The 27658-nt window shown below is 42.9% G+C and overlaps 1 protein-coding gene across 1 annotated transcript in view; it reads left to right on the forward strand.

Moving 5' to 3' along the window:
• The window catches only part of SMG5 (SMG5 nonsense mediated mRNA decay factor), a 2571376-nt gene that overhangs the window by 2229028 nt on the left and 314690 nt on the right, over positions 1-27658 (forward strand). Inside the window, exons 18-19 of the mRNA XM_044079814.1 lie at positions 13035-13194; positions 13302-13392. Of these exons, the coding sequence (XP_043935749.1) occupies positions 13035-13194; positions 13302-13392 (251 nt within the window). The remainder of the gene's footprint in view (positions 1-13034; positions 13195-13301; positions 13393-27658) is intronic.

Here is a 27658-nt window from a genome sequence, read left to right on the forward strand (position 1 = left end):
ACACTCCAACTGGCGGATCAAACATATTGGACCTAGTACTCACCAACATGGGAGAGTGGTGTCCCCCCACCCCCACCCAGTGTGATGTCCGCATTGGTGAAGATGGAAACAAAGCTGTCTCCCTCAAAATAAAAGTCAACCTGGAAAACCCAGCTAGAAACTATACTAAAGCAACCTACATCCTATTAAATGATGGCTTATCAAAATTCACGGCTCCCCAAGCCCTAAGAACAGAGCCACTTTTGCACAATTATTTACAGAAACACTGTACAAACATGTAAATAGTTGCGTTGAGGCTGCCGTATCCAGGGGTGGCTCGTGCCATAGGACTGCCGGACTGCAGCCCTCCCACCTACAAAACAAAATAAAAACAAACCGAGAAACACAAACATTAATTCCCGGACAGTATGCATGCGCACATGCTCTCAGACTGCTTTCTCAGCAGTCTAGATAAGGGGAAAGGCAAGATGCCCAGAAGTCTATACGGCGATGACATCTCGACATAGAGGCACTCTGGACTGCAGCAGTCGCAGGCAGGACCAATCGCGGGTTTGGACTGCAGGGAATCCTTTGGGATGGACCAATCGCGCAAGGAATACGGGTAAGGGGCTGTTCGGATATCTTTAGCGGTAATGGAAGCAGGTATTTCGCTCGTTGGTGGTAATGGAAGCAGGTATTTCGCTAGTTGGTGGGCTGGGGCCATTCAGCGACAAGGTAGGAGTGTGTGTGTGTGTGTGTGTGTGTGTGTGTGTGTGTGTGTGTGTGTGTGTGTGTGTGTGTGTGTGTGTGTGTGTGTGTGTGTGTGTGTGTGTAAAATGCCCCAGTTAGGCTAGAGTAGACTCAATGGTGGTGTGTAGGGAATACCTCAGGCTTTGAACCCTGTACCTTGTATGCAGGTGTTAAGGGCCGGAATTCCCTACCCACCACCATTTGTAAAAAAATTTGCAGATTTTTGCCTCATATTTGATCTGTTCTGTTCCACATATCTGTGGTTTCTAAATATTTAAATGCTTGATGTTTGATGGTGCAGTGGTAGCATTGTTGCCTCACAGCTGTAGGTTCTCAGGTTTGATACTTGGCTGGGGTGTCTTCTGTGTGGGGTCTGCATCTTTTCCCTGTGTTTGTGTGGGTTTGCTTTTGTGTCCTCCCATGTTACAAAGACATGTCTGCATTATTTCTTCCTGGGCCTCTGCTGAAAATAGTTTTTTTGTTCCAAGTCAGACTGTCCTGGTTAACAAATGTTAAATAAAAGTGACAGGCATTTGAATTTCAGACTTCAGGTTTCTGAATGTTTAATTCCTTACATATTTGATGGTGCAGTGGTAGCATTGTTGCCTCACAGCTATAGGTTTTCTGGTTTGATTCTTGGCTGGGGTGCCTTCTGTGTGGAACCTGCATCTCCTCCCTGTGTTTGTGTGGATTTGCTCTGGTGTCCTGCCATTTTACAAAGACATGTGTCTGCAGTATTTCTCCCTGGGCTTCTACTGAAAATTGTTTTTGTTCCATCAGAAGCAAAATTGACAGGCATTTGAATTTCAGACTTCATATTCTTCAGAAAATACATAGTAACACAACCCTTTATTCTAGCATTTTTCTAAGTTTATAAGATGAATATTTGAAATGTGTCCCTATTTTTGGGACTGTATTCCCCCATTATTGGCTTTGTCCAGGTTTTTTGTGCTAAGGTTGACAGCTATGGCAAGAACTGAATTCACTGAATATGTTTGAGGGCTGTATTCCCTTATTACTGGGTTTGTCCAGGTGTTTTGTACTAAGAGGTTGACAGCTATGGCGAAAAGTGAATTCACTAAATGATAGCCATTTAAGTTTCAGTCTTCGTCTCTTTCATAAAGCAGCTGATTTGGCGTAGTTGTATGTTGCTCTGACTGTTTTGCACAGGGACCTTGTCAGTAAAGTGTATGGTGGTAACACAGCATTTCTCTTTGACAAAGCAGCTGATTTGGCGTAGTGGTATGTTGCTCTGACTGTTTTGCACAGGGACCTTGGCAGTAAAATGTATGGTGGTAACACAGCATTTTATTCTAGCAACTTTCCAAGATTATACAAGCAATGTTCAATGTGTCCCTGGTTTTTGGGCTTTTAACCCCCCCCCCCCCAATAAATGTTGGCTTTTTCCAGATTTCTTGTGCTGCGAAGTTGAGATGCAGTTGAGTATTGAGTAGATTTTACAAGGAGCTGAGAGCTGCAGGGGAAGAGAAGTTTAGTGCTGCTTATGCTGAGTTGGCTTGCATTGTTAGTAGCACAACAGGTTGTGTACTTGCTGTTGATGCAGAAGGCTGTGGGTTCTACTCCCACAAGGGGTGGATGCTGCCGTACTGAGAATTTCATCCTTGGTGAAGATACTAACTATGAGCCTGTTATCAGTTTGCCATCCATTTCCTCTTGCAATATTACTAGCTTATCATTTTTTTAATGTAATACAGGCAATTTATTCCTCAGGGGCAACAGGCACTATTTTTCGATAAAACCATGAAATATAAAGGTGTTTGCTAACAGCAACCTCTTCATTAGTTACAAATTTCTTTAATGTGGAATTATTTAGATGACTTTTACTTCAGAGATTATGCATATTTACTGATAATGGACTGTAGAATTGTGCATATTTGCTGATAATGGTGGACTGTAGAATTGTGCATATTTACTGATAATGGTGGACTGTAGAAGTCTGAGTAGACTTTTATGATGGAAACCCCTGGGCTTTCGGATATTGGCTATGTCACCCCTGGGCTTTCGGATATTGGCAAAGGCTCTTGCTACCCCCATAGTGCCTTTTTTAGGCAAGGCTCAAAAGACAAACCCACCTCCATAGGTATCACAAGGGATAAGAAACTAAGAGCAATGCTACTCAACGCCAGAAGTCTAAACCTCAAGATGCACGCACTTGAAACTCTCCTTAGCATGGAGAACATCGATATCTGTGCAGTAACAGAAACCTGGTCCAAGGCTCCCGAGAGCACCCCAGCACTACCAGGTTATACCTCATACCATGCTTTTCGGCCCCAAAACTTGGACCGAACCAGAAAAGGAGGGGGAGTATCAATATTCGTCAAAGATACCCACACCTCCAGGTTGGTGGCACAGCACGAAGCATCAGAGACTATCCATGTGCAACTAACAGTGGGTAAAACTGCCTTCCAGTTTATAGCCTGCTACAGATCACCCTCCCAAACCCAGGAACCCCACTCGGCCTTCCTGAGAAACTGGAAAATATGAAGGTCTCTCCAAACACCATTATATTGGGCGACTTCAACTACCCAAACATAGACTGGGAGCATTACTCTAGCTCCAACACCCTAGCCCAAAGGTTCCTAGAATTTATAAACTCAAATGCTATGGAACAACTTGTTACCACTCCCACAAGAGGGGAAAACATACTGGACCTGATCATCATCAACATGGGGTCTCTGTGCTCCAGACCAGAAGTGTATCCCTCACTGGTAAGATCAGACCATAAACTAATCTCACTGGATATTCACATCCCGACCCCACCCCCTGCCCAGAAAACCACAGTGAAAAACTTCTTTAAAGCAAATTTCATACTCCTCAAAACCGAGGTGGAATCCTTCAAAGCCCCCAGGCCTGTGGAAAATACGGCCCAGACCGCAGAATACTTTATAAACGCATTCTATGAACACCTTCAGGAATGCATGGATCATGCAATCCCAAATAAAACCAAGACCCAATCCTCCAAAGGCAGACGTCCTGTCTGGTGGACCCCAACCATAAACAAACTATACAACAGAAAGAGGAAGCTACTACATGATAGAGCAAAATCCCAAAAAGGGAAAGCATCTCTGATCAGTATTAGCAAAAAACTACGGGCACTCATAAAATCGTCTAAGGCCAGCTTTGAGAGAATAATTGCACAGGACACTAAGGATAACCACAAGGCTTTCTTTAGTTATGTTAGGAACCTGGGTGGGAATTCCCAGATATGCTCAGAATTAGTCCAGAATGACAAAAAATACACCAAACCCGCAGACATTGCCAACATCCTAGCTGACAGGTTCAGCGCACCCCCCCCCTCCCCACCAAAAGGGCAAATATCTATCCCAGCAGAGTGCTGCCCCCCTGACATCTCAGATGCTCAGGTAAGAGCCGCCCTCTCCAAAGCAAAAAACACAGCATCAATGGGACCAGACGGTGTCCCGGGCTGCATCCTACATGAACCCCAAGAAGAGCTAAACCCAAACATAAAACTACTGTTCAATCTCAGCCTTACTACAGGATATGTACCCAAAGAGTGGCGTACAGCAACAGTGGTCCCTCTCCACAAAGGTGGTGCTTCAACGGATCCTGGAAACTATCGCCCCATAAGCCTGACTAGCTTGGTCTGCAAAGCTATGGAAAGGATCATCATGGACCTCATAAATAAAGATATTGGGGACCTACAGACACTGGATCCTACCCAGTTCGGCTTTAAGGGCAGATCCTGCCTCTTAAACCTGGTCGATTTCTTTGAAACAGTCACCAAGGCCATTGACGAGGGGAAGGTGGTCCACACAGCGTACCTGAACCTCGCAAAAGCCTTCGATACAATACCCCACTCGGGCATTATAGATAAGCTCACCAGCTTAAATATAAACCCCTGCGTCACTAGATGGGTTGCAAACTGGTTCAAGGACAGAACCCACATGGTTAGAATTGCTGGAGCCATGTCAGACTCCAAACCAGTTACAAGTGGCGTCCCACAAGGCTCAGTCCTGGGACCTCTCTTGTTCGGTATATATTTATCAGAGGTACAGGCCAACACGGAAGGACTGTGGCTGACCAAGTTCGCAGATGACTGCAAACTGGGCGCCATAATCGACTCTCTAGCCGACACAAGCATCCTCCAAAAGGGCCTCATAGAAACAGACAACTGGTGCCAGAGCCATGGCCTCAAGCTAAATGCCAAAAAGTGTATAGTCATCCCCTTTGGCAAAAACAAAGTGCCCACAAATTACCACATGGGTGGTAATCCATTAAGTACAGAAGAAGTAATTAGGGACCTGGGGACCCAAGTTGATAGCAATCTCTCATTTGACAACCATGTGGCCAAAGTGGTTAGAAAAACATTTTATATAGCCCACCTAATCATGAAGGGATTCACATCTAGATCAGGGAGGTCATCGTGCCTCTTTACTCATCCCTCATCAGGCCCATAATTGAATACAATGCCCCTTTTGGGATGTACCTTACCAGACACCTGCAGCAACTGGAAAGACCCCAAAAGTACCTCACCAAGAGGATCAAAGGGCTCAAACAGATGCCATATGCTGCCCGGTTAAAGAAACTCCAGCTCTACTCAGTGGCATACCGCCTGCTCGGAGGCAATCTGTGCCTGACGTATAAAGCCATGTCCAACCCGGAATTAATGGACATGCTGCACCTCAGAAAATCCAAATCCCATCAAGCTACGCGCTCGAGAGACTTGAACCTCAGCACTGAAATAAATAGGACATGCTGGAGGGACAGATTCATAACCCAGAGGCTCCCTTCACTCTGGAATAAAATCCCAGTCCAGGTTAGGCAGAGTCCCTCATTGACTCTCTTCAAGAGGAATCTTGACGAGTGGATGGGAGATCGTAGGTTTACCCCGGGTATCACTTCTGTGTCACTGTTAGACAGAGGCACAGTATACTAACCTCGAAAAAGGGCATAGCAAAATTAATTTAAAATGGGTGGCGAAAGCCAAACACACTCTGGCTAGGCTTATAAATGCCCTAGGGCAGGTAGCCTAGTATGAACCTATGAACCTAAATGTTCTGAACTGGGCAGTTTTGTCATTATGGGTGCATGCATTTTGTTTCATTGCTTACTGGAAAAATGTTCAAAACAAATTTAAAACGCCCTCTAACAACTGTACTGTATTGTACAAGGAATACAATTTAGTACAATCAGGAAGGTATATCAAAGAGCACATGTATGTTTCATATGCAAGGGGCCTATGATTTGAAAACAGCCCAAAATTAATCTTTATCTGCCACTGGCAAAATGTATTTTCTTTGAATGTGGGTTTCAATGCTGTTTCAATGAATGTGAGTTTCAAGGGCAGAGAAGTTTTAATGCTAAGTCTGTTTTCATTGTGAGACTGCATTGCTTTGTTTAGCAGATGTCTTAGTGTTTGTGCTGTAAAATGCAAAATAAAACCTTCAAATGAAGTCCAAATCATCATAGAAGTAAAGCAGTATGCACATTAGTGTTTATGGTAAATGGAGTGAAATAGCCAAGTAATGGATCATTGGAATGGCTGCAGAGGCTCCATTCGACTATGTTTTTTTGAGGGGGAAGGGCGGCAAACTCAGAGGCTCAGCTAAACTATACCTCCCAACTGTCCAGATTTTCAAAGAATGAATAGATTTGTGCTTCTTATTTTTGGTTTGTTCCTCATAAAATTTGTAGTTTTCTGGCAAATCATTTAGGAATTAAGTCACTAAATAATGATGCACTGAGTTTCAGACTTCATAACCTTCAGAAAAATGCATGCTAAAGTAAGACCTGTTATTCTATCAACTGTCTCAGTTTATACAAGAGCAATTTTTAGTACTGTTTATATGTTCCCCCAATATATTTGGCCTTGTCCAGATTTATTGCATTAACAGTTTGAGAGGTACATGCAAATAAATTGCTTTATAGAATTAGGCATAGCCAGCCTCTCAACTGTCCCTGATTTTGGCTCAAAATGTTGCTCTTCCCCCTAATAATCCCTCCGCAAAATAGCAATGTTGGAAGAAAACGTGGAGGGATTACAATTAAGAAATAACTGTAATAATCAAAGTTATAGATTACTTGAAATGCATGTAGATTCTTTTATTTTGTCAGCTGCTCAAGTTAGCAGTACTAATATTAAAGTGTCCCTTCTTTGACAGGTTCCCAGCTGTATTGTGTGGCTATTTTATATTTTTGCATCACATTTTTGGTCCATTTTTCATAAAATTGTTTTTTTTGGCAAATTAGTGACAAATCATTAAAGACTGAAGTTAGAAAATAATGACAGACATTTTGAGTTTCAGATTTCATACCCTTCAGAAAAGTCATACTAATGCAAGACCTATTCTATTATCTTTCTAAGTTTATAAGAGCAATATTTAAAAATTGTCCTTATTTTTGGGCCTTTGTCCCACTTCTATGTATGGCTTTGTCCAGGTTTCTTGCTCTGAGGTTGAGAGGTAGGACAAATGTGTCAGGGCCATCACAGTCAGCCAGAGACATTTCAAATTGTGACATACTTGTTGCACCCCACTCCCCCATGTAGTGACTCTGGATGTGTCCAAGCAAGGCAAGGAGTAGTTATGCAGTGTAACATGTGCAGAGTGTCCCCCCATTCAGGGTAGACACAAGTACTAGAGTGCTTTTCATCTGTCCTTGATTTTGCAGAATGGTTTGGTTTCTGTCATATTTTTGTACTGTTGATTTATGCTTATTACTCAAAGTGCCTGTTGCTCTGTGTTTAAGTAGCAATGCTTTAATGACCATAAGATAAGCTTGTCTGAGATCGTAAGATGCAAGTAAGCTTTAATAAGCATACTGTTAAAGAATTGCCAACATTGAAAGCCTTTCTGTTGTTGCCATGCAGAGAATACTTAACTAGATAATGTATAAGCCTTGGGTATTGAAGGACAGGATTACATTATTTTAAAAAGCTCATTACACTTGTTGGAGACTTCCAGCCATCTCTACAGGCTTTACTCGTAAACTAAGCAGAATGCCAATCATGTGTGGTCCATAACCTGTACAGTAATCCTTTAAGCAGTGTATCTTGAGCTTGTTTCTTGTTTGCTTTTCATTTTTTACTTTGATCATGTTTTCCCCATGAAACAAGTAGATAGTTGTCAGGCAGTAGGTCTTTTTTGGATAAGAAACATTTTTACAAGTGGGGGCATCACAGAGATTTCTACTTTCAGCATGTTATTTGGTACTTTAATAAAGCTGAATATAATTTATAATTAGAACTGCAGTGCAAGGAGAAGTTGTTTGAGTTGAGTGCTGCTTGTTTTTCTTCTACTTGATTTTGACTGGCATTCCAGTAATTTATTTAAAAAGTAATTTATTTTTTCATGCCTCACAACCTTTTGTTTCCATCTAGATATTAAGTAAGCTGTCATGCAGCCAATGCATTGGAATATTTGTATTCTTTTACACTTATTTTTGTCTTGATAGGACTCTCATAATAACGGTTCGGCACCCAGGGCAGCGTATTTAATTAAAGTTTTAGTTTTTGTGGTTTTGAACATAGCCCCTCCCCTTTCTAGTTGGTCGCACCCCTTCCCATTGACCCCACCCATTCAGCTGTCTCTTGCAGCCCCCCCTTTGATTTGAAGTCACCAGCCGCCACTGGCCTTATCTACCAGAAGTAAGCTAGGATCAACATCAAACACAAACCACACTGGTAGAATCCTTACCTTAACAAGCTATGTAACGGAAGAAAAAAAAAATTCATGGCCAAAGTCAGAGCAACTCTCAGATACAAGAAGCCTCTGATTCAACTAAACAAGAAAGTACAAGGTCAAATAAAGTCCACCAAGACCAATTACAAGTTCAGGGTAATAGCCTTCCACGTTGTGGAGCATCATAAGGCCTTTTTCAGCTATGTCAGGAATCTTGAAAGTAATACTTAGCAGTGTGTAGAAGTGGTGGTAAATGGCACAACCTTCACTGACCAGGGTGACGTAGCAAATGTACTGGCTGATAAATTTAGTTCCAACTTCACCCCACAATCTCCCCCACTACTCCCTGTGAAATAGGGATGTTCTAAACTAGTTACCATTGTGGGCCATTTTAATCTTAGCCGCTTTGTCTTTTTGTGCTCAAAATGACGTATCCAATTTGGTTATAGCTTGGTCTTACCCATTCATCCATCCATAAACCATTTTCCCATTTTTTCACATGGGGTCGAGGTGTCACTTCAGCAGTGGAAATCATCTAGAGCCAAGGTTAACCATCACATGGTCGATAATTTATATATTACACCTAATGAGAATAACTGGGTATAAAGGTAAGTGTAAGTATAATAGTAGTTAATAATTATGTTATATTGAATTAATTGTTAATATACTATATTAATATACTCATTCTCATTGTATGTTACCAAACTCGTAAGCAAAGGATATGGCATCTAGGTCCAAGGAAGTAATTGTACCACTTTACTCAGCCCTTATCAAACCCATCATTGAGTACAATGCCCCCTTTGACACGTACTTAGATGATAACTTGACATTTGGGACACCCTCAAAGGTTCCTCACCAGGACAAGCCAGGGTCCAAGGAAGTAATTGTACCACTTTACTCCGCCCTTATCAAACCCATCATTGAGTACAATGCCCCCTTTGACACGTACTTAGATGATAACTTGACATTTGGGACACCCTCAAAGGTTCCTCACCAGGACAAGCCAGAGCATGAATACCTTATCCTACACAAATCGCCTTAAGGTTGTATCTCTGTGCTCAGTCTCCTACAGGTTACTAAGACCCACTCTATGCCTAGCGTATAAGGCGTCGTCGGATCCAGCTCTTATTGGTCTCTTGCACATCCGCGAGACAAACACCACCAGAAACACTAGATCCAAGGACCTGATCTTTGCCTGTGACATAAACAAAACTTCCTGGAGGGACTGATATGTGTCTTTTTGTATCCTTGTACTATGGAATAAGTTCCCCATCTATGAGAGGCAGAGTTCATCCCTAACCATGTTCAAATGCAGCCTTGACCATTGGATGGGAAATCGCAAATTACCCCCACAGCTTGGCCATCATGTCTTTGGACAGAGGTAGGCAGTAAGTAAATTAATCCCCAATTAACGTACCCTCCCCACATAACTCTTGGCTACCTCATTACTAACATACCCCACCATATAAGCATAGAAGGAACTCTGGGACAAAACTGATTTGAGTTGCACGGCTAGCTTGTAAATACCCTGGTGGTCATAAGCCTAGTATGATTCCATGAAGCATTTCAAAGGAACATCATCAGAAAAGACAGTGAGACGGCTCTGCTTCTTTAAATAAAAATATGCACTTCCTGTGGTGATTTATACCTTTTCAGTCCTAGATCTAGATTTATACTGTCTAGAACAGTAGGTTTGTCATGCAGCCTCTAACTTGATTGAGACATCTTTTAACTTTATTGCTTTAGCATCAATCACCTACTTAATCTTCCCTAATGTGGAATCTTCTGACGTCTGAAACACTTGTTATTGAACTCCAGTCACCTAGTCGAGTAGCCTATACGTTGACCTCCAAAAAGTCAACCTCAAAAGGTCGACATACCGAACTTCAACTCATTACCACACATGTGCTGAGAGAACCTCAGTGCATGCAACAAATAACTTTTTTTTTTTTTTGCAAAGTGGATTGCCCTCATACCTACCACACCCCTGCTAGTTATATATACTAACTCCGAGATCACACCATCTCCAGGGAAAGGAACCCACCTGAGGATTGTCACTCTCACACACTTGTCAACCAAATGTAGCAGCATTCTGTCATTTCAACAGGCTGCCCAACACCCACATACAGAGATATATATTTGTATGCATATGTATGGCCAAACTTATTCTCAGAAAATATGATTTCCTTCATCATTAAACAAAACACACACTGTGATATACTTTGGAGCAAATAAGTACTGTAAACATAATGTGTTGTCCAGTATACTCTTTCAGTCCACCAAAACAGCTGTACTCATCTGGGTAGCGTATCCTTCATTACCAAAGGGCGATTCTTGGAATCAATATCGCATCCCGCCTTTCCCCATGCAAAGGTGATGTTACCCCACATGAACAGGTCAGTTTTACTAATGCTGTATATGCTCTTGTTTAGCCAGATTCGGTGGTGGTGCTGCGGTAGCGTTGTCGCCTCACAGTAAGACGTTGTCCTGTTCGATTCTCAACTAGAGTGTCTTCTGAGTGGAGACATGCGTGAATGGGCGTACCTTCGCTGAAGGTTATGTGTCAGAGCTGGCAACTCAGCACGTAAAAATCTACTGCCAATCATTAGCGGAACGGAGTTCTACTGTGGCGACCCCTAACCGGGAAAAGCCGAAAGGCACAACAACAACAACAAGTCTCCTGAAATGCTTACATTTTCTAATATTAGTTAACCCATTAACTTTCATGCAAAACAGCTCATCCCAGATCTGTTAAGTATTTCTTCTTGAATCACCTTCCAAGTGCAATCACCAACTTAATCCCCACATAGCTGCATCTTTCAATGAGAAATTATTGCATTTTGAGTAAACCTGAGATAAAATAAAATAATCCAACTTGCAAACATAAAGTATTGAACACTAAATATTAAACAAAATGCTTACACACAACACATTGGTACCGGAATCCGTGACATAACAAGAAACTTTAAATATATCGATCAGTTATGTTTTTTTAACCTGTATGCTGACAGCCTGTTGTCTGTACAGTTGTCCAGTAATAATTGGAGTCTAGGTGTACACCATATTCTACCCCACCCCATTATTCCACTTCACAAACTGGGGGGATATGCAATAACAGAAACATCCTCTTAACAGATACAAACTACCCAGTGTCAGTCATACCAACTCAGAAAATATGTAAAATGTATGGAATCATTTATTTTAAAGAAGCATATTTTTATTATCCTAACTTGACACTGCCCTGGTTCCCAGGGAAACCTAATGAAAGGGAGCGAGAATACACTCTTCTATTTCAAATAACATAACAAATATCTTCATACCACAAGTCAGTATTTATAGAGCAAATTGTCAGACATTTAACTGTTAGGCTATCCATCGCATATTGGTAAAATGCATAATTATCAAGGTAAGTCCTTATCCTTGCATGATATAGGAACTCCATATGAACTACAGTAATGCAGATGGAATAGGTTACAGATACACCCATTTTTGCCTGGGTACAATATTTCATTAGAAATCTTGCAACCTGTCCCTATATCGACATCAGAAGGGTTCCCAAATTCAGTGCAAGAGTGTTCTTTGAATTAGCATCATGGTGTATAGGAATGAAATCCTGAATATAACCTAGGCAACTTGAGTTAAAAATTAATGGCTCAAGCATATGGTACTGATAAGGAGGAATGGATAGTGACAGTGCTTGTCCTGAGGGAGGTGGATCTTGGCTGGCTATGCTTGCTGCTCAGGTAATGAGACTGAAAACAGCCTGTTTTAGGAAGGGGGCATGTGCTGTGGCTGCCCAAGCAGATACATGTGTGGACATGCAGGCAGTGTTGGCAGTCCCTCCAGTGTTGCAGGTGTGCTTGTCCCACTCAGAAGAGGGGTTAAGGGCCATAGTGCAAAATACAGTCATATGCCAGGATGCCGGTGGTAGCACAAAATCCCCTGATGTTTGCTTGTATGTCCCCTCTTACAGGATGTGTAGGTTTATACCGCTGACTGCTTGGAGCCAGCTGGCTTTTAATTAAGGGATCCTTAGATCTCCACCTTTGTACTCACCTGGTTAAGTTAGTAAAGAAACCCTCCCTTGGAACATCAGCTGATGCTGTAGAAAGCCCCTTAATGTCTAAGGTCACAGTTTGATAGACCATATAATAATTTAAAAGGAAGTGACAAGTTTTCTCAGTCCTTGGATGTGCAGATGTCATTGTTGAGTACTACTTTGACCACTCCCCAAAAATGCAGTTACTTGCAAATTCTTCTCATCCCACTGTTACTTGATTGTTCTCTTTTTGGAGGGATAAGTTACTTGATTACTTTTAATTTAATAATAAATTATCTCTATTTCATATAAACTCTGTAAACTCTTCAGAATTTTTTTGTTTGTTTTATTAATGTCTTGTTTTTTGGAATCATTTGGTTGTCTCCACATTATGTATTAAGGTATTTTTACACTGTACTGTAGTTGCTAAGTTTGTTTTTATGGTCAGTTTATAAAATCTGTACTGTTTTATTCCTTGACGTTCAGGCAGTGGCTAGATTGGATCCTTGTAGATCAGTCCAGTATCTCAGTTGACAGACTTTATGCATAGTTAATCATGTATAGAATTGAAGTATATGATTTTAAGATCTGATATCTTTCTACAGCTGGAGGTTTCGCAATTGGAAGGAAGCCTGCAACAGCCTAAGACACAGTCTGTAATGTCTCCTTATCTAGTACCAGACACCCAGGCCTTCTGTCAGCATCTGCAGATTGTACGGCAGCTCGCCAGCAGTGGGCGGTTTATAATAATTATCCCTCGTACAGGTAATGCAGCCTCATAATACAGTCAGTGCCCTCAATCATTTTTTTTTCTTGTTTGTTTTTGTGACTGTTCATGCCTTTGATTTCTCTCTATTTCTTTTCCTAACCAGTAATTGATGGCTTGGATTTTTTGAAGAAAGAGAATTCAGGAGCTCGAGATGGAATTCGATATCTGGAAGCAGAATTCAGAAAGGGAAATAGGTGAGATGAATAAGAGTGTCTACACGTATTTTGCAAATGTTTAGAAGAACCTCTCATTTGTTAACAGGAGAGCAGCTGGGATAAGGTCCTTTCACTTTTCAGTCAGAGTCTACAAATTTCCATTTCTTTTCTGGATGCAGGTTGTGTATTAATCACGTCATTGTGAGTAGATGATGGCCTTACAGCTTCCTAGGGGATTCACATGCTAATATTGCAGTGTCTCTGCTGATCTCTGTTATCTGGGACAGAAGAAAATAAATCATTTAGGAATTTTGGACCTTTCTTGGCTTCTGTCAGTACTCAAACAATTTTATCAGGCTTATTGCCAACAAGCTGTGCTCTATACCTACTTTATCTTACCAGACCGATAAATGTACTTTTCAGCAAATGTAGCCTTCCTTTATTTTTGCCAAGATTAAGTCCCAGGTTGCTGCTGTTACTAGAACCATCTCTTGGGTTGTTTTTAATTCATTTGCACACATTTTTGGTTGAAAAGTTCATCTAAATCCTGGCATTATTTCAGTGTCTGTCGCTTCAGCCTCGTACCACATCTGAAGGCTCCGTCTTTTTTCACTGAACTCTCACCAGCTAATTTCTGTCTTGCATATGTTGGGTTATTGGCATGTGTGGGGGCTGTAAACTTTCACTTATCATTGATCTCAGACAGTCACAGCAGCAATAGGTTATTGGTCACCCCAGGAGTGGCCTTAGGTCAACTGGTGCCCTAGGCAAAATGCCTCCATGGCGCCCCCTACCACACCATCTGGTGCCCCCATCCCGTCTACCTACACCAAATAAATACTGGAAAAACGCCCTGCTGCAGTGGCGCCCTAGGCGGCCGCCTAGTTGGCCTATGCCTAAGGCCGGCTATGGGTCACCCCTTGCATTTAGCCCTGGCCAAGGTGAAGAAAGAGTTTACTTTCTAAGGATTTCCCTTTGTGTGACAGATAGTTTGTTTCAGAGGTCTACAGTCTGTTCCAGGAACCAAGCCTTAGTGTTATCTTAATAGGGAGCCTCCTCTGTAGGCATAGTGTTTACTATCTTTTACATTCCATTTCATAATATTTTTTCCTGTGAAGATACCTTACTTTGAGGTACATGTGCCTTACACTGTGGCTTCATGATGCACCTCTTCACAGTGGGAAAGTATGCTTAGCACATGAACCTTCCGGTTTCTTTCTGCTGATGATGGTTTTGGTATTGCTATCACATTTTGCATGAAAACTACCCAGAATTTAATGCCTAAAGCACAACATTTTCAACATTTTTTGTGGATAACATATATTGAGCTAGGTCCTGAACTGGTGTTGTGTGCCTGTGAGAGAAGCATGATGTTCATATAGAGATCATCCCAACCATCCATAAGCATAAGAGGGAGAAACTCCTGGCCTGTCTTACTGCATGGAGAATGGCAAAGGTTGAATATCCAGTGTGTGGACTGGCAGGAGGATCTCACACACTGTCCCAGGCCTTTGCCAGAGGACATAAATGTTAAGGAAGTAGAGGCTATTGATGTTGTCTTCCTTTGAAGATGGGTCCTGTGATGAGACAGCTTTCTGATTCCTGTGTGTTACCTTTTCACTCCCTTCTAGCAAGGGGTTTAAGTTTCTACCAGTCCCTCACCTTAGCAAGTGATGAAAGGTCCAGAGAAGGTACAACCCAGTCAGGCTTGTTTGGAGGGTGTACTCCAAGGGGGTATAAACACTGACCATTCCGTGAAGCATGCCCTTGACTGGCTAGGACCTGGAAGTGGCCTCAGTGTCATCTGCTCATTATTCAGTGGTAACACTCGAGACCGAGGACCCACCTTCCCTGACTATGAGATTCTGCTTCAGGATTCCTTGCAAGCAGACATGGAAGACAGATGCATTTTCATTCCTGTGGATAGGAATATTCTTGTACACATTTCCATTGATATTTAGGGTTATTAAAAGAGTCAGAGGAACTCCCAAAAGGTAATTGTGGTGCTCCTTTTTGGCCCAGGCAGCAGTGGATGTTCATCATATGGTTCATAGCTGCAGTATCTTAAGCTGTATGGGTTATGTCTTGCATATCTTCCAAAACTTCAGGACACCTTCCACACACCCAAACCAATACACAGCTTGAGCAAGGTATCTCAAAGTCAGGTTTTGGTGCCAAGCCCTTCAGAGATTTCCTTCTGCCAAAGAAAACTCATCTGCAGGCTTTCAAGGATCATCAGTCTGTCTGTACTGTTCCCTTGCTGGGCAGGTAAGTTCCCTTTGTGGAAAAAAAACTTTCACATATTTTTATTGTCACTTTCCTTGTTAAGAAAGTTATTATTTTTGAACTATGAGATTGTGTTTTAACTGACTGTCACAAGACTTGTACTTTTATACCGGAGTGCCCTTTTTTCCTGTCAGTTTAAAAGTTTTTAAAAACTTTCTAAGGTTAACTTTTCTGTGGAGAAACTGTGTTTATTTTACTTTTGAGGGCTGGCATATTGTATTGAAGTGCTTTTCAGTGTGTGTGTGTGTTTTTTTTTTTTTTTTACTGGGGAAAAGTGACTTTTTGATAATGTGAAGTTTTAATAACTTGTACTGCTCTGTTTCCCCAGGAAAGAGGCACCATTTATGGCTTGACCTGGGAACATTCTACTGGTACCATGGTAGGCAGGCTAGGAATTTGCGTCCGCCACAGGTGAGTGACTCTACTGCTGCTAAAGCTGATTCTGCAGACCACTTATCTTTTTTCCTAGATCCCTCTGGTGTACCACCTGCAGCCACCCTAGACCAGGGGAGGGTTAGCTTCATCCTCTACAGCTGTTGGGGTCCCCTCAGTGGGCAAAGGACAGCCACTCTTCAGTCAGTCTTTGGAGAAAGGACAGGGAAGGTGCTCCTGTTTAGTCAGTGTTGTGCCTATCCTTGGGGAAGCTGCTGCCACCATTGATAAACCTGTTTGACCCAGTTTTCCCTGTCAACAAGAGAAACAAAACTAAGCATTTGTCTACTCTTGCAGAAGTCCTTCTAGACAGGAGTAGTTTTTTTAGGTCTGAGTCAGGGCCTTTTTCAGGCTATTGATCCTTTTTAAAAGGTGGTTTCTGGTAAAAGAAAAACTGATTCTTTTCCTGAAGAGATTCAAGTTTCTAAATCTAGACAGAAAGATGAATGGATAGATGCAGGGTTTTCTCCTCAGATTTTCAATTCAGACTGAATGGACAGCATTGTATATTCATCTCCCTTTGAGGGACTATTCTTCTCTAAGACTATTTCTGGAATGTGCCAATGTTTTCAGTGGGAGAACACTAAGAGAAGTCCTTTTCCTATGTTGCAGTATTCATAACTTGAGGGATTCTCCACTTAGGTGACCCAAACATTCGGGCAGTATACAAAAGACTTTTGCTTACCACTTGGTGCATATAACGTTACCCATAGCAAGGCAATTAACATAGGCCGTAAAGATGATGTTGGCACATATCCTTCCTGAGAACTTCTCTGCCACCAGTCCGAAAGCCAACTTCTGCCATTCATCTGACCGCAGAGTATTTGCTGATGTTCTTCGTGTTTCACTGTTGCAGTCATCACATTTGGGTGATCTGCCTGCAGATAGCCCTCAGCCAGCCTGAATATCAGTGTCTTGGGATTTCTGCATCGGATGCTGTCACTTCTTCCACGATGTCAGGTCGTTAGGGGTTTAAAACATGCAGTTGACACCATTACATCAGTCTTTCTTGCTGTGCGGTGTCCGAAGCAGATGCAGTTTTCAAGTGTTGGTCGGCCACCTCATGAACTTTTCGTTTTTTGTGTTTCAGACCCGAAGTCTTCTAAAAGATAAGTACCCTGTTGAGGATCCTTTTTTCTTGTGCTAACCGATGTTAGAAAAAGTTAATAATTGTCTTGCCTGTAGAAAGCAAATACCTCACAGAGATTTTCATTCTTACTGCGTCACCTGTTTAGGCCCAGACCACGATGTCCCTTGCTGTCGATTTTGTGCCTTGTTCAATGCCCGAACTATTAGTCGTTGGGCTATTTTTGTCACTAAATTCTTTCGCTCTCAATCTCCGTATTCCGAAATGGCTTCAATAAGCCATCCGACTACCGATCTTCCAAAAAAAGTAAGGATAAAGACACTGACCCCATAGGTCCAAAACTGCCGACGATGCTACCGTTAAGCTAGTCGACAGTCCGCCGGTACTCTGTGAGGCGCTTCCACAGCCCCCGATACCCGCTTCTTCAGATTTGCAGGCCTCTACTGAGACCCATTCAGAGATGCTTCTTCGACTATGGAACCTGCGGATGTCTCTACCTTGGATGGGTCCAGAGCCGCTGTGCAGGCACTGGCTTCTGAGGGTGTATTCAGGCCTTCTGAATTACATATTAAACCGACGACTTCATTTCACACCAAAAATAAAGAATTTCTCAGGCCTAAAGTTCGCACTACTCCTAGGAAACCAACGACCAAAGTGCATTCTCAGGCCCACATACCACAAAATCAAATGCTTAGAATGGCTGAAGACCTTATTACTTTAATTAGGGGAAGTCAGCCTTCCCCCTCAAAAAGACCAAGAACTGATTTTCCTTCTGATTCTTCTGATCAGGAGTCTGATGACTCTGGCCCTTCTGATTACCAGGACATACCCTTATCTACCTATGAGGATTCGGATGCAGAGGATTCCATTCCCTCTGCTTCCCCACCAGAAGATTTTTCTTTTGGTGAAACTTTGCTTACCCTTAGAGAGCATTTCCGTTGGGAGAGCCAGGACTACTCTCAGTCCAAAAATAGACTCAGGGAATTTTTAAACTTGCCTCAGCACAGGCCTGTAGCTATTCCTCCAATTCTGGAAATTGTAGATGATGTCTTCCTGGAATCCAGTCTTATCCCTGATACTTTACCTCCAGCTCTCAGGAAACCTGACAGGTACTATAGAGTACCTGACTCCCACAAATTCCTCTTTAAGAATCCTGCTGCAGATCCAGAGACCATTTTCCAGGGACCTAAAGGCATTTAGGCTACAACAGCCAAAAATCCTACCCCTTCGGACAGGGATTCTAGGGCTTTAGACAGATGGGGTAAGAAGGTATACACCTCTGCTACTCTTGCCATCAGGGCTTTAAATTGCCAGTTTCATATGTTAAAGTATCATCGACATATTATGGAACTAATTAAACAGAAAATTATGTTGATTCCTGATTGTGCAGAACATAAAGATTTACAAGAGTTAATGCATTCTGCTAACCAAGTTGGTAAACATACTTTGCAATGTGGTTTTGATGCCTTAGAAGCATCTTGCAGGGCTGCTGTCACTGGGTCTGTTCTTAGAAGGCATGCTTGGCTTAAGGAACAAAACTTGCCAGACCATGTCAAAGCAAAATTACTAGATGCACCATTAAACCAAGAGCATCTATTTGGCAGTAAAGCAGAAGTCCTCAAAAGGATGGAGGAAAAAGCTAAATCGATGCAAACTGTTAAAGATTTCTTACAGCCACCTAGATTCAGTAGGCAGTGGCCTTTTCCCATCCCTCCCAGACCTTCTCAGTCCAAACCCATGGACAGCAGACCACCAAGACTAGAGTCTCCGGGTATGTACAGATCTAAGCAATGGAGTGCACCCATGTCCAAAACAGGGAGTATTAAGCTGCCATCCTGTGGTAAAATCTCACAATGACTTATCCTTAACTCTTCCAAGCCTTGCCCAAGTACTTGCACCTTTAGGAGGAAAACTTGCCCTGCATGCCAAAAACTGGGAGCACATTCCCCAGGACAGATGGGTCTTAAATATTGTTTCCCAGGGATACAGATTCCACTTCCACTCACTCCCAACCCCAAGTGGATGGCCCGACCTCCCCCCAAACCAGTGGGCAGAGACACAAAAGCAAGTACTCTCTCTTCTCAGTATCAAGGCTATTCCACCTGTCCCAGCAGAACAAAGGGGACAAGGCTTTTATTCCAGATTGTTTCTGGTACCCAGAAAAGAAAACTCTTGGTGTCCTATCCTGGATCTGTCTATTCTCAACACCTTTCTGGTGGTTCCAAAATTCAAAATGCTTGCTCTCCAACATCTGCTTCCTATGCTAACCAAGGACTGCTGGCTAGCAACCCTAGACTTAAAAGAAGCTTATCTGCACATTCCCATAAGGGAATCTTGCAGGAAATACCCACGTTTCAGAGCAGGCTCTATGCACCATCAGTTCTCTGCACTTCCCTTTAGCTTGTCTACTGCACCCAGGGTATTCACAAAATGCCTATCTCCAGCCATTGTATATTGCAGGCAGAGAAGAATTCAAATTTACCCATACTTGGACAATTGCCTGATTCAGGCGGGCAGTCAGGAATTGCTACTACAGCACCTGATATTTGTAAAGAGACTTCTAACTTCACTGGGGTACACCATCAACAAAAAGAAATCACATCTGGTACCCAGCCAACAGATTGTATTCCTGGGAGCAAGCTTGAACACAACTTCCCAGATGGTATTTCTCACTCCAGAAAAACACATTTATTTGACAAACTACTTCAGTCTTCTGGCCACCAAAACCTAGCTATCTGCAAGAAACATACTGCAAGCCCTAGGGTTCATGGCCTCTTGCATTCTGCTAATTCCATATGCAAGACTGCATATGAAGAAACTTCAGTGGTACTTAAAAAGTCTCTGGTGTCAACATTCTCGGGACCTGGAAACGATTCCTGTCATTCCTTGCCTAAGGACAGAGTTCCTTTGTTGGGCAAAGGCCTGCTACCACAACAAGGGACTCCCTTTCACTCAACCCCCTGCCGCCCAAACCCTAACAACAGATCCATCAGACTATGCATGGGGGCTCACATGGCAGGACATTGCATTCAAGGCAAATGGAGCCCAAAGCAAATGCACCTGCATATCAATCAAAAAGAAATGTTAGCTGTACAGAATGCTTTGACAGCCTTCAAAGGCCTTATTCTTCCCGGACAACTATTGGTAAAGACAGATAACACCACAGTTATGTGGTACATAAGCAGGGGAACCCATTCCTACCCACTCTGCAGGTTAGCCATGGATCTGTGGAACACAGCCTTGAGCAACTAAGTGTACCTTCAAGCTCTATTCCTGCCAGGCAAACTAAATTCACTGGCAGACTTGAGCAGAAATCTCATGGACCCACATGAGTGGAAACTGGAACCCAAAATATTCAAGCCTTTGAGGAACAGGTTGGGGGCATCAGAGGTGGACCTCTTTGCTTCCACTCAGAACTATCAATTGAGCAAATATTGCACCAGAACTCCCCACAGCCAAGCTTGGAAAGTGGATGCCCTGTCCTTTACCTGGGAAAGCCTCTCAATCTATGCCTTTTCCCCCTCTGCCCCTCCTCTCAAAGGTTCTACTAAAGATCAAACAGGACAAGCCAAGGACAATCCTGATTGCACCAGACTGGCCACGCCAGCACTGGTACCCTCTTTTGCGCAGTCTGACAATAGTGCCACCATGACACCTGCCTAAGACCCCCTTCCCTGCTGTCCCAGCAGGAGGGCCAGATTTTGCACCCTCAGTTACAGATCCAGAACCTAGCAGCCTGGCTCATCCCCTGAACTTATCACCAGCAACTGTCAGTAAGCAGGTACTGGATGTCATTCTTGAGGCAAGGAGGCCTAGTACTAGAAAATCCTATTTGGAAAAGTGGAAAAGATACTGCTCCTGGAGCCAGTCTCAGGGAATGGACACAACTGTGCCCAGCTTACCTCATATACTAGATCACTTAAAGAAATGCTCCACAAAGGCCTATCCTTCTTCAATTAAGATTCATGCCTCTGCCATCTCAGCTCATTATAATACTGAGCCCACCCCTCTTCTCTCATCCTCTGGTCAAACAGTTCCTGAGAGGAGTCAAAAATTTAAGACCCCCCAGGAGAGCTCCCACTCCAGCCTGGGACCTTAACTTTGTATTGGAAAAGGCTCACCCTTCCACCCTTTGAACCTGTTGCTACAGCAGAGTTAAAATTCCTGTCTTGGAAAACAGTTTACTTCTAACCATTACTTCAGCAAGAAGAGTGTCTAAATTGCAGGCTCTTATGGCCGTGGAACCCCTCATTATCTTTCATGTGAACAAGGTTTCCCTCAGGACTAACCCATCATTCATGCCCAAGGTGGTATCTACTGTGGCTTTAAACCAATCCATTCATTTGCCAACCTTTTTCCCTAATCCTCAGAATAAAGGGGAAAGGATCCTGCACTCCCTGGATGTGCACAGGCAGTTCAGGTTCTATCTGGACAGGACTAAGCCTTTCAAAAAATCTGACCAGCTGCTAGTCAGCTTTGCTGCAGGGGCAGAGGGCAAGGCCATTTCAAAGCAAACCATTTCAAAATGGATAGCATACTGCATCCATTTCTGCTACAAACACCATGGGAATCCTACCCCACTGGGGATCAGAACACATTCCACGAGGTCTACATCAACCTCTGCAGCATTCCTCAGGGGAGTCCCTACCAGGGACATCCTGGAAGCTGCAACCTGGAGCTCTGTATACACTTTCACCAAGCATTACCACTTACCTATCTTTTCTAAATCCAGAGCTGGATTTGCCACAGCAGTCTTACAGGGCCTGATTGCCAGCCCTAATGCTTCTTAATTTCCTCCACCCTTCCTTAGCTTTGGGAATCTACCCAAATGTGATGACTGCAACAGTGAAACATGAAGAACATCGTACAGTTGTGTACACTTACCAGAAATGTAGATGTTCGAGTGTATTCACTGTTGCAGTCCTGGTTACCCTCCCTCCAGCCCCCTGACTTCTTTTGTCTATACCTCTATTCTCCTTTACTATGCTTAAAAGCTTTTCAGTGTATTTGCTTTTTTGTTGGAGGTATAACCTTGTGTGTGTGTATATGTATATATATATATATATATATATATATTTAATTGCTTCCCATTAGGGGGGCACCTGACATCTGGGGCAAGAAAATCTGATTTAATAGCATTGGCTGCATGCTTTATACCCCTGACTACCTGACGTCATGGAAGATGAGACAGCAACTGACGCAGGACCCAAGACTTTGGTAATCAGGCCGACTGAGGGCTACTGCAAGCAGATAACCCAAATGTGATGACTGCAACAGTGAATACACTCGAACATCTACATTTATGGTAAGTGTACACAACTGTACTTTCTGATACCCTTGATAAGTGTAAGCATGGGCCTGGGAGATGAACCATTTACAGGTTACCTGTGACCATTAGAGATATAGGTGCCATACCAGGGATGAATTTCCAGTTCCCCATCTAATTGTTCAAGTTTCACTTAAACTGTATTAGGGAGGAACTGTGCTTCACGTGGATGGGGAGCCTGTTCCAAAAATAGGGTAATCTCTGGGATACATACCTATCTCTCCAGCAGATTGTATTTATATCACAGGCAAGGTTTAAGTCTTTAGAACTGGTAATTCTGGTGCTGTTTGTTTTGTGGATCTGCAGGAGGTCCATCAGAGTGGGGTCTGATAATGGCCTTGTATGCCAGGCATAGATCTCCCCATAAAAGCCTGTAGGAGACCGAATACAGGGATAGGGCCTTGAGGCAGTCTGCATAAGACATATTACTTATGCCCTGTATTTTTTTTAGTGAGGGACCTCTGTGGATGTTCCAGTTGTTGGATATGCCTGGTTAGGTACATACCAAAGGGGACATTGTACTCAGTGATACTCCTAGAAGATCTGTAAGGAGCAGGAGGCTTATGGAGACAATGGGTTCCTATCACGTAGTCGAACTTTTACAAGTTCGAACCTCATATGGTCGAGACCATAAGTTCGAATTTGTAAACGTTTGAGCGTTTCAATGGAAATCTCCATAAGCGGAGGTTTCCATTTTGTTCAATGGGGTGCGATCTCGGAGTTGGTATTTTTAAGTAGTGGGGGGTGCAGGGGGCTTGGCCCCTGCTTAAAACAGTTTATTTTGTTTTCCTTTTTTTTTTTTTAATCCATAGTCGAAGTTTTGTAGCTTCTAACATAATGGTTTGAACATTGCGTGTTGGAAGTTATAAGATGACGACTATGTGATATAGACCTGAGATGAAGAATATTCTTTCTCAGATGAATCATTAATTTACACATGTCAAATAGAGTCCACCTTTAGGCTATGTTTCCCCTGAATTCGATTCTAATGGTGGGGATTCTCCAGAGGAAGATTTGTCTTCTAGAAAAACTTTTTCTAGAATGAGACACTTTTTTTAAATGGGAAAGTAGTCAAATATCAGAAGTTAAAAAGAGATGATATGATCTATTGCAGATGAACTCACCATCTCTCTTGGGCATTCTTCCTGTTCAGCTTGCTTTTCTGGAGGTCTTTCTCTCAGTTTCAAAGAATCCAGATTCTCAACCTCCAGCCCCTAAAAGCCCCGACAGATTCTATAAAGTCCCTGAGGACAGCAAGTTTTAATTTAAATGTCCTCCAGCAGATTCTTCAGTTATTTCCCTTTCTGCAGACAATCCTTCCAGACTTCTTCCCTCTACTAATCTACTCCCTTCTGATAAGGCTAGCAAAATGATGGAGAGGATAGGTAAAAAAATGTATACCTCCTCTATGCTGGCTTTCAGAGCCATCAACTACAAGACCCATATGTAAAAATATTTTCTGGCATTGCTTTTCCTAAGCTTCTCAGCTGGGATCAGCTTGCCTCTTTACTGTCTGCCTCAGGCCAGGTGCTTAGACATTCAGTTAAATTGCAGTTATGAAGCAGCTGAAGTTTCTGCTAGATCAGCAGCTTCTGTTTCTGTCCTTAGAATGTACTCATGGTTGAGAATACAAGCTTGGCCTGATGATATCAAGGCTAAAATTATGGATGCATCTCTGGACAATGATCCCTTCTTTGGTGCTGATGCTGCAGCCCTTTTCAAGTCCCTACATGACAAAGGGGAAAGAACTTAAGGAACTGAAACACGTCTTTGTGTCTCCAGTTTTCCAATACCACAGAAATATTCCTTCCCAAGACACAATTTCTCAGAAGGAAACAACACAGATCCCCTCCTTCACGCAAGAAGTGGCTCGTAGACAGGAATCTTCCAGACCTCAGCAAACCCCTGCTAAAAAAAAAACACCTTTCCAGACAGGCCAGGTATTCTGTGACTACCTGGCAAATCTCTCAACACCCCCCTTTCCTAACGCCTACCATCTTCTCTTCCCTCTTGGAAAAAGTATCTCCACCAAGTGTGTCCTTTCCATTATCCAAAATCGCTACTGCATTGTATGGAAATCTCGGTCTCTTCATGGGCATTCCACAACCTCCATGGGATCAGGTTAATCTGTTCTTTTAAATCCTAGAGGACTTACTAAAACAAGGAACCATTCAGGAAGTCCCTCCACTACAAAAAAATAAAAATAAGAGGGTTTTACTCAAGGATGTTCCTAATTCTCAGAAAAGATGGTCCATGGAGACCAATCTTAGACCTCTCGCATCTCAACCTTTTTTTCAAAATGCCAACTTTCCGTATGCTCACTCTCCAACTTCTTTTCCCTCTTCTGTTTCCCAGGCCTTTCTATTTGCTGTGGACATCAAGGATTCATACCTGCATATCCCCATTCATCCTCAATACAGGAAGTTTATACGCTTTTCTGTTGCTTTCTCACATTTTCAGTTCTGTGATTTGCCCTTTAGACTCTCTATGGCACCAAGGATATTCACAAAATGCTTAGCTCCTGTCATTGCTTTCTGCAGGCTCCAAGGAATACTGATCTATCTTTGTCTGGATGACCTGCTAATTGAAGCAGTGCACCCAGACACCCTAAAGCAAAGCCTAGTCTTCACTGTCCCCCCCCCCCCAAGGCCTGGGGTTCACCATAAAACTCCGCCAAGTCTTCTCAATCCTTCCCAAGATCAGATTTTCTTAGGATGCAGACTAAGGACAGATCGGATGATGGCTTTCATCCCTCCTCAAAAAGTGAAGACTCTGCTCAACTACTTCCTACAACTACTCCCCTTAACCTCCATCTCTGCCAGGGAGTACATGTGTATACTAGGATTCATGGCGTCATTCATTCCCATGCTACATATGCAGAAGATCCAGTGGTTTCTAAAAACTGTTTGGAGCCAGCATGCCCATTTTCTGGATTTTGTACTCCCTCTTCGCCCATGCATAAAGAAAGAAATACAATTGTGGGTTTAACAGATTCAACTTAACCCAGGTCTTCCCCTTTGGTACAGCCAACTCCAGTTCAGGAACTCTACACAGATGCCCAGACTTGGGGTGGGGGAGCTACTCAGGGTTACTTAATAGTCCAGGGCCTTTGGCCTTCCTCAGTCAAGAAGGAACTTAGCAATGTAAAGGAAATGAGGGCTTTGATCGTGGCACTCCAAGCCTTTCATTCCTCCCTACTCCCAGGACCTCTGAAGTTATTCACAGACAACACAACAGTTCTATGGTATGTGAACAAATGGGGGTGGGGGGGGCAACAAGTCATACCTGCTTTGCAAGTTGGCCCTTCAAGCCTGGGACATTGCCTGTCAAGAGAAGGTTTCTTTGTAAGCAGTTTATATCCCTTCAAAATGTGCTGGCAGACACACTCAGCAGGTCCCATGACACAAGCCAACGAAGTAATGCTTCACAGGGATGTGTTTCTGTACATTCTTCACCAGTGGGGTACTCCTCAAACAGACCTATTTGCCTCCCCCATGAACAGACACCTTCCAAAGTTTTGTGCCAGAGTCCCAGACCCTCTGGTATGGAAGGTAGCTGCCCTATCCTTCTCATGGAAGGGGATGTTTCATTATGCACCCCCCCCCTCCTTCCCACTCTTTCAGAAGGTCCTACTTGAAAATACATCAGGACAAACCATAAATCTTGTTGTTGACTCCCTTTTGGCCAAGACAGCACTGGTTCCGTCTTCTGCATTTAGCCAAGAGCAGTCATCACAACTTACCCACAGGTTGGATTTTTGCACACAAGACAAGGGATCGCTTATCCATCCACATTCTCCCTGAATCTTACTCTGTGGGTGATAGCCTTTTGATCCCTTTCTGACACCTTTTTTCTGAGGAAGTGCATCTAGTCCTGCAAGAGGCCAGGAATCCCAATACTGGGAGATCCTCTTTATCCAAATGGAAATGTTTCTCTATATGGTGTCTAAAGAAAGGCCTAGATCCATTTTCAGTGGACATTCCATTGGTTCTTTCCTATTTGCGTGAGCTACGTAAGGCTGGCTTGGCCTACTCTTCTATTGAAGCCCATCTGTCAGCCATTTCAGCATATCTGCCTTTATCCCCTCCTCTAGCTTCTAGGTTAGACGTTAAGCTCTTTCTAAAAGGCATCCTTCACATTAGACCTCGTAGGAAACCTGTCCATCCTCCCTGGGATCTATATTTTGTTCTGGAAAAGCTCACTCAGGCTCCCTTTGAGCCTGCAGTGTCAGCCTCTTTAATAATTTGCACATGGAAAACAATCCTGTTAGTAGCAATCACTTCTGCTAGAAGAATGTCAGAACTCCAAGCCCTTACGGCTTGCCAACCTTTTCTTATTTTCCATAAGTGCAGAGTATCTCTTCGTACTAACCCTTCCTTCATGCCTAAGGTGGTTAATGACTTGTCCCTAAAACCAATCCATTTCTGCCCACCTGTTTTCCTAACCCTAAAATCCTAGTGAAAGGGTTCCTCATATTTTGGATGTGTACTGGCCAGACGTTTGGGTCGCCCAGGCGGAGGAATCCCTCAGGTTATGAATACTGCAACATGGAAGGGGAAGGAGAAGGACATCTATGGTTATGGTAAGATTTTACACAACTATTCTTTCTCAGTCCCTCAGAAAATAATATGAGCTGTTACAAATGGAATTGCCATAACCTTTACCCATCTCTTCAGTGTTGTCAGCATATGTGTCTGTCAGAATCTATAACTTTCCTGATAAGCCAGCTTGCCGCTCTTAAGAAAGCAGGTTGTATAAAGTTCCACAGTCTTTCAAGGTTTTTTTTTACCCTCATCCCAGACCTGACCCAGCAGCTGTCTGGCTATCATTTCCTTGGCAGGATGTAAACCAAACAGTTTAAGCTACTACAACAATGATCAATATTTGAACATCTGCTGTTATAAGTGTACATACGCAACTCTACATTCCCTGATAGAATAATAAGGTTAATAAGGGATGATACATGAAGAGTTGGAGGTGAGGATTAAGATGGCAAGGCTCTTTTCCTGTAACCCCACTCTGGAACAGAATAGGTCCAAAAACGAAGACCAGCCACACTGGAGTAAAGTCCACAATGTTTATTGATCCACAGAAACAAGATGATTAAGCGCTTTCATATATGTACTTCATCAGAATCACAAACGCATATAGCACCCAGCACTTTTAAATTCCCA

The sequence above is a fragment of the Protopterus annectens genome, chromosome 8.part0 (genome assembly GCF_019279795.1).
Source record: "Protopterus annectens isolate FY-2018-M chromosome 8.part0, PAN1.0, whole genome shotgun sequence".
Lineage (NCBI taxonomy): Eukaryota > Metazoa > Chordata > Ceratodontiformes > Protopteridae > Protopterus > Protopterus annectens.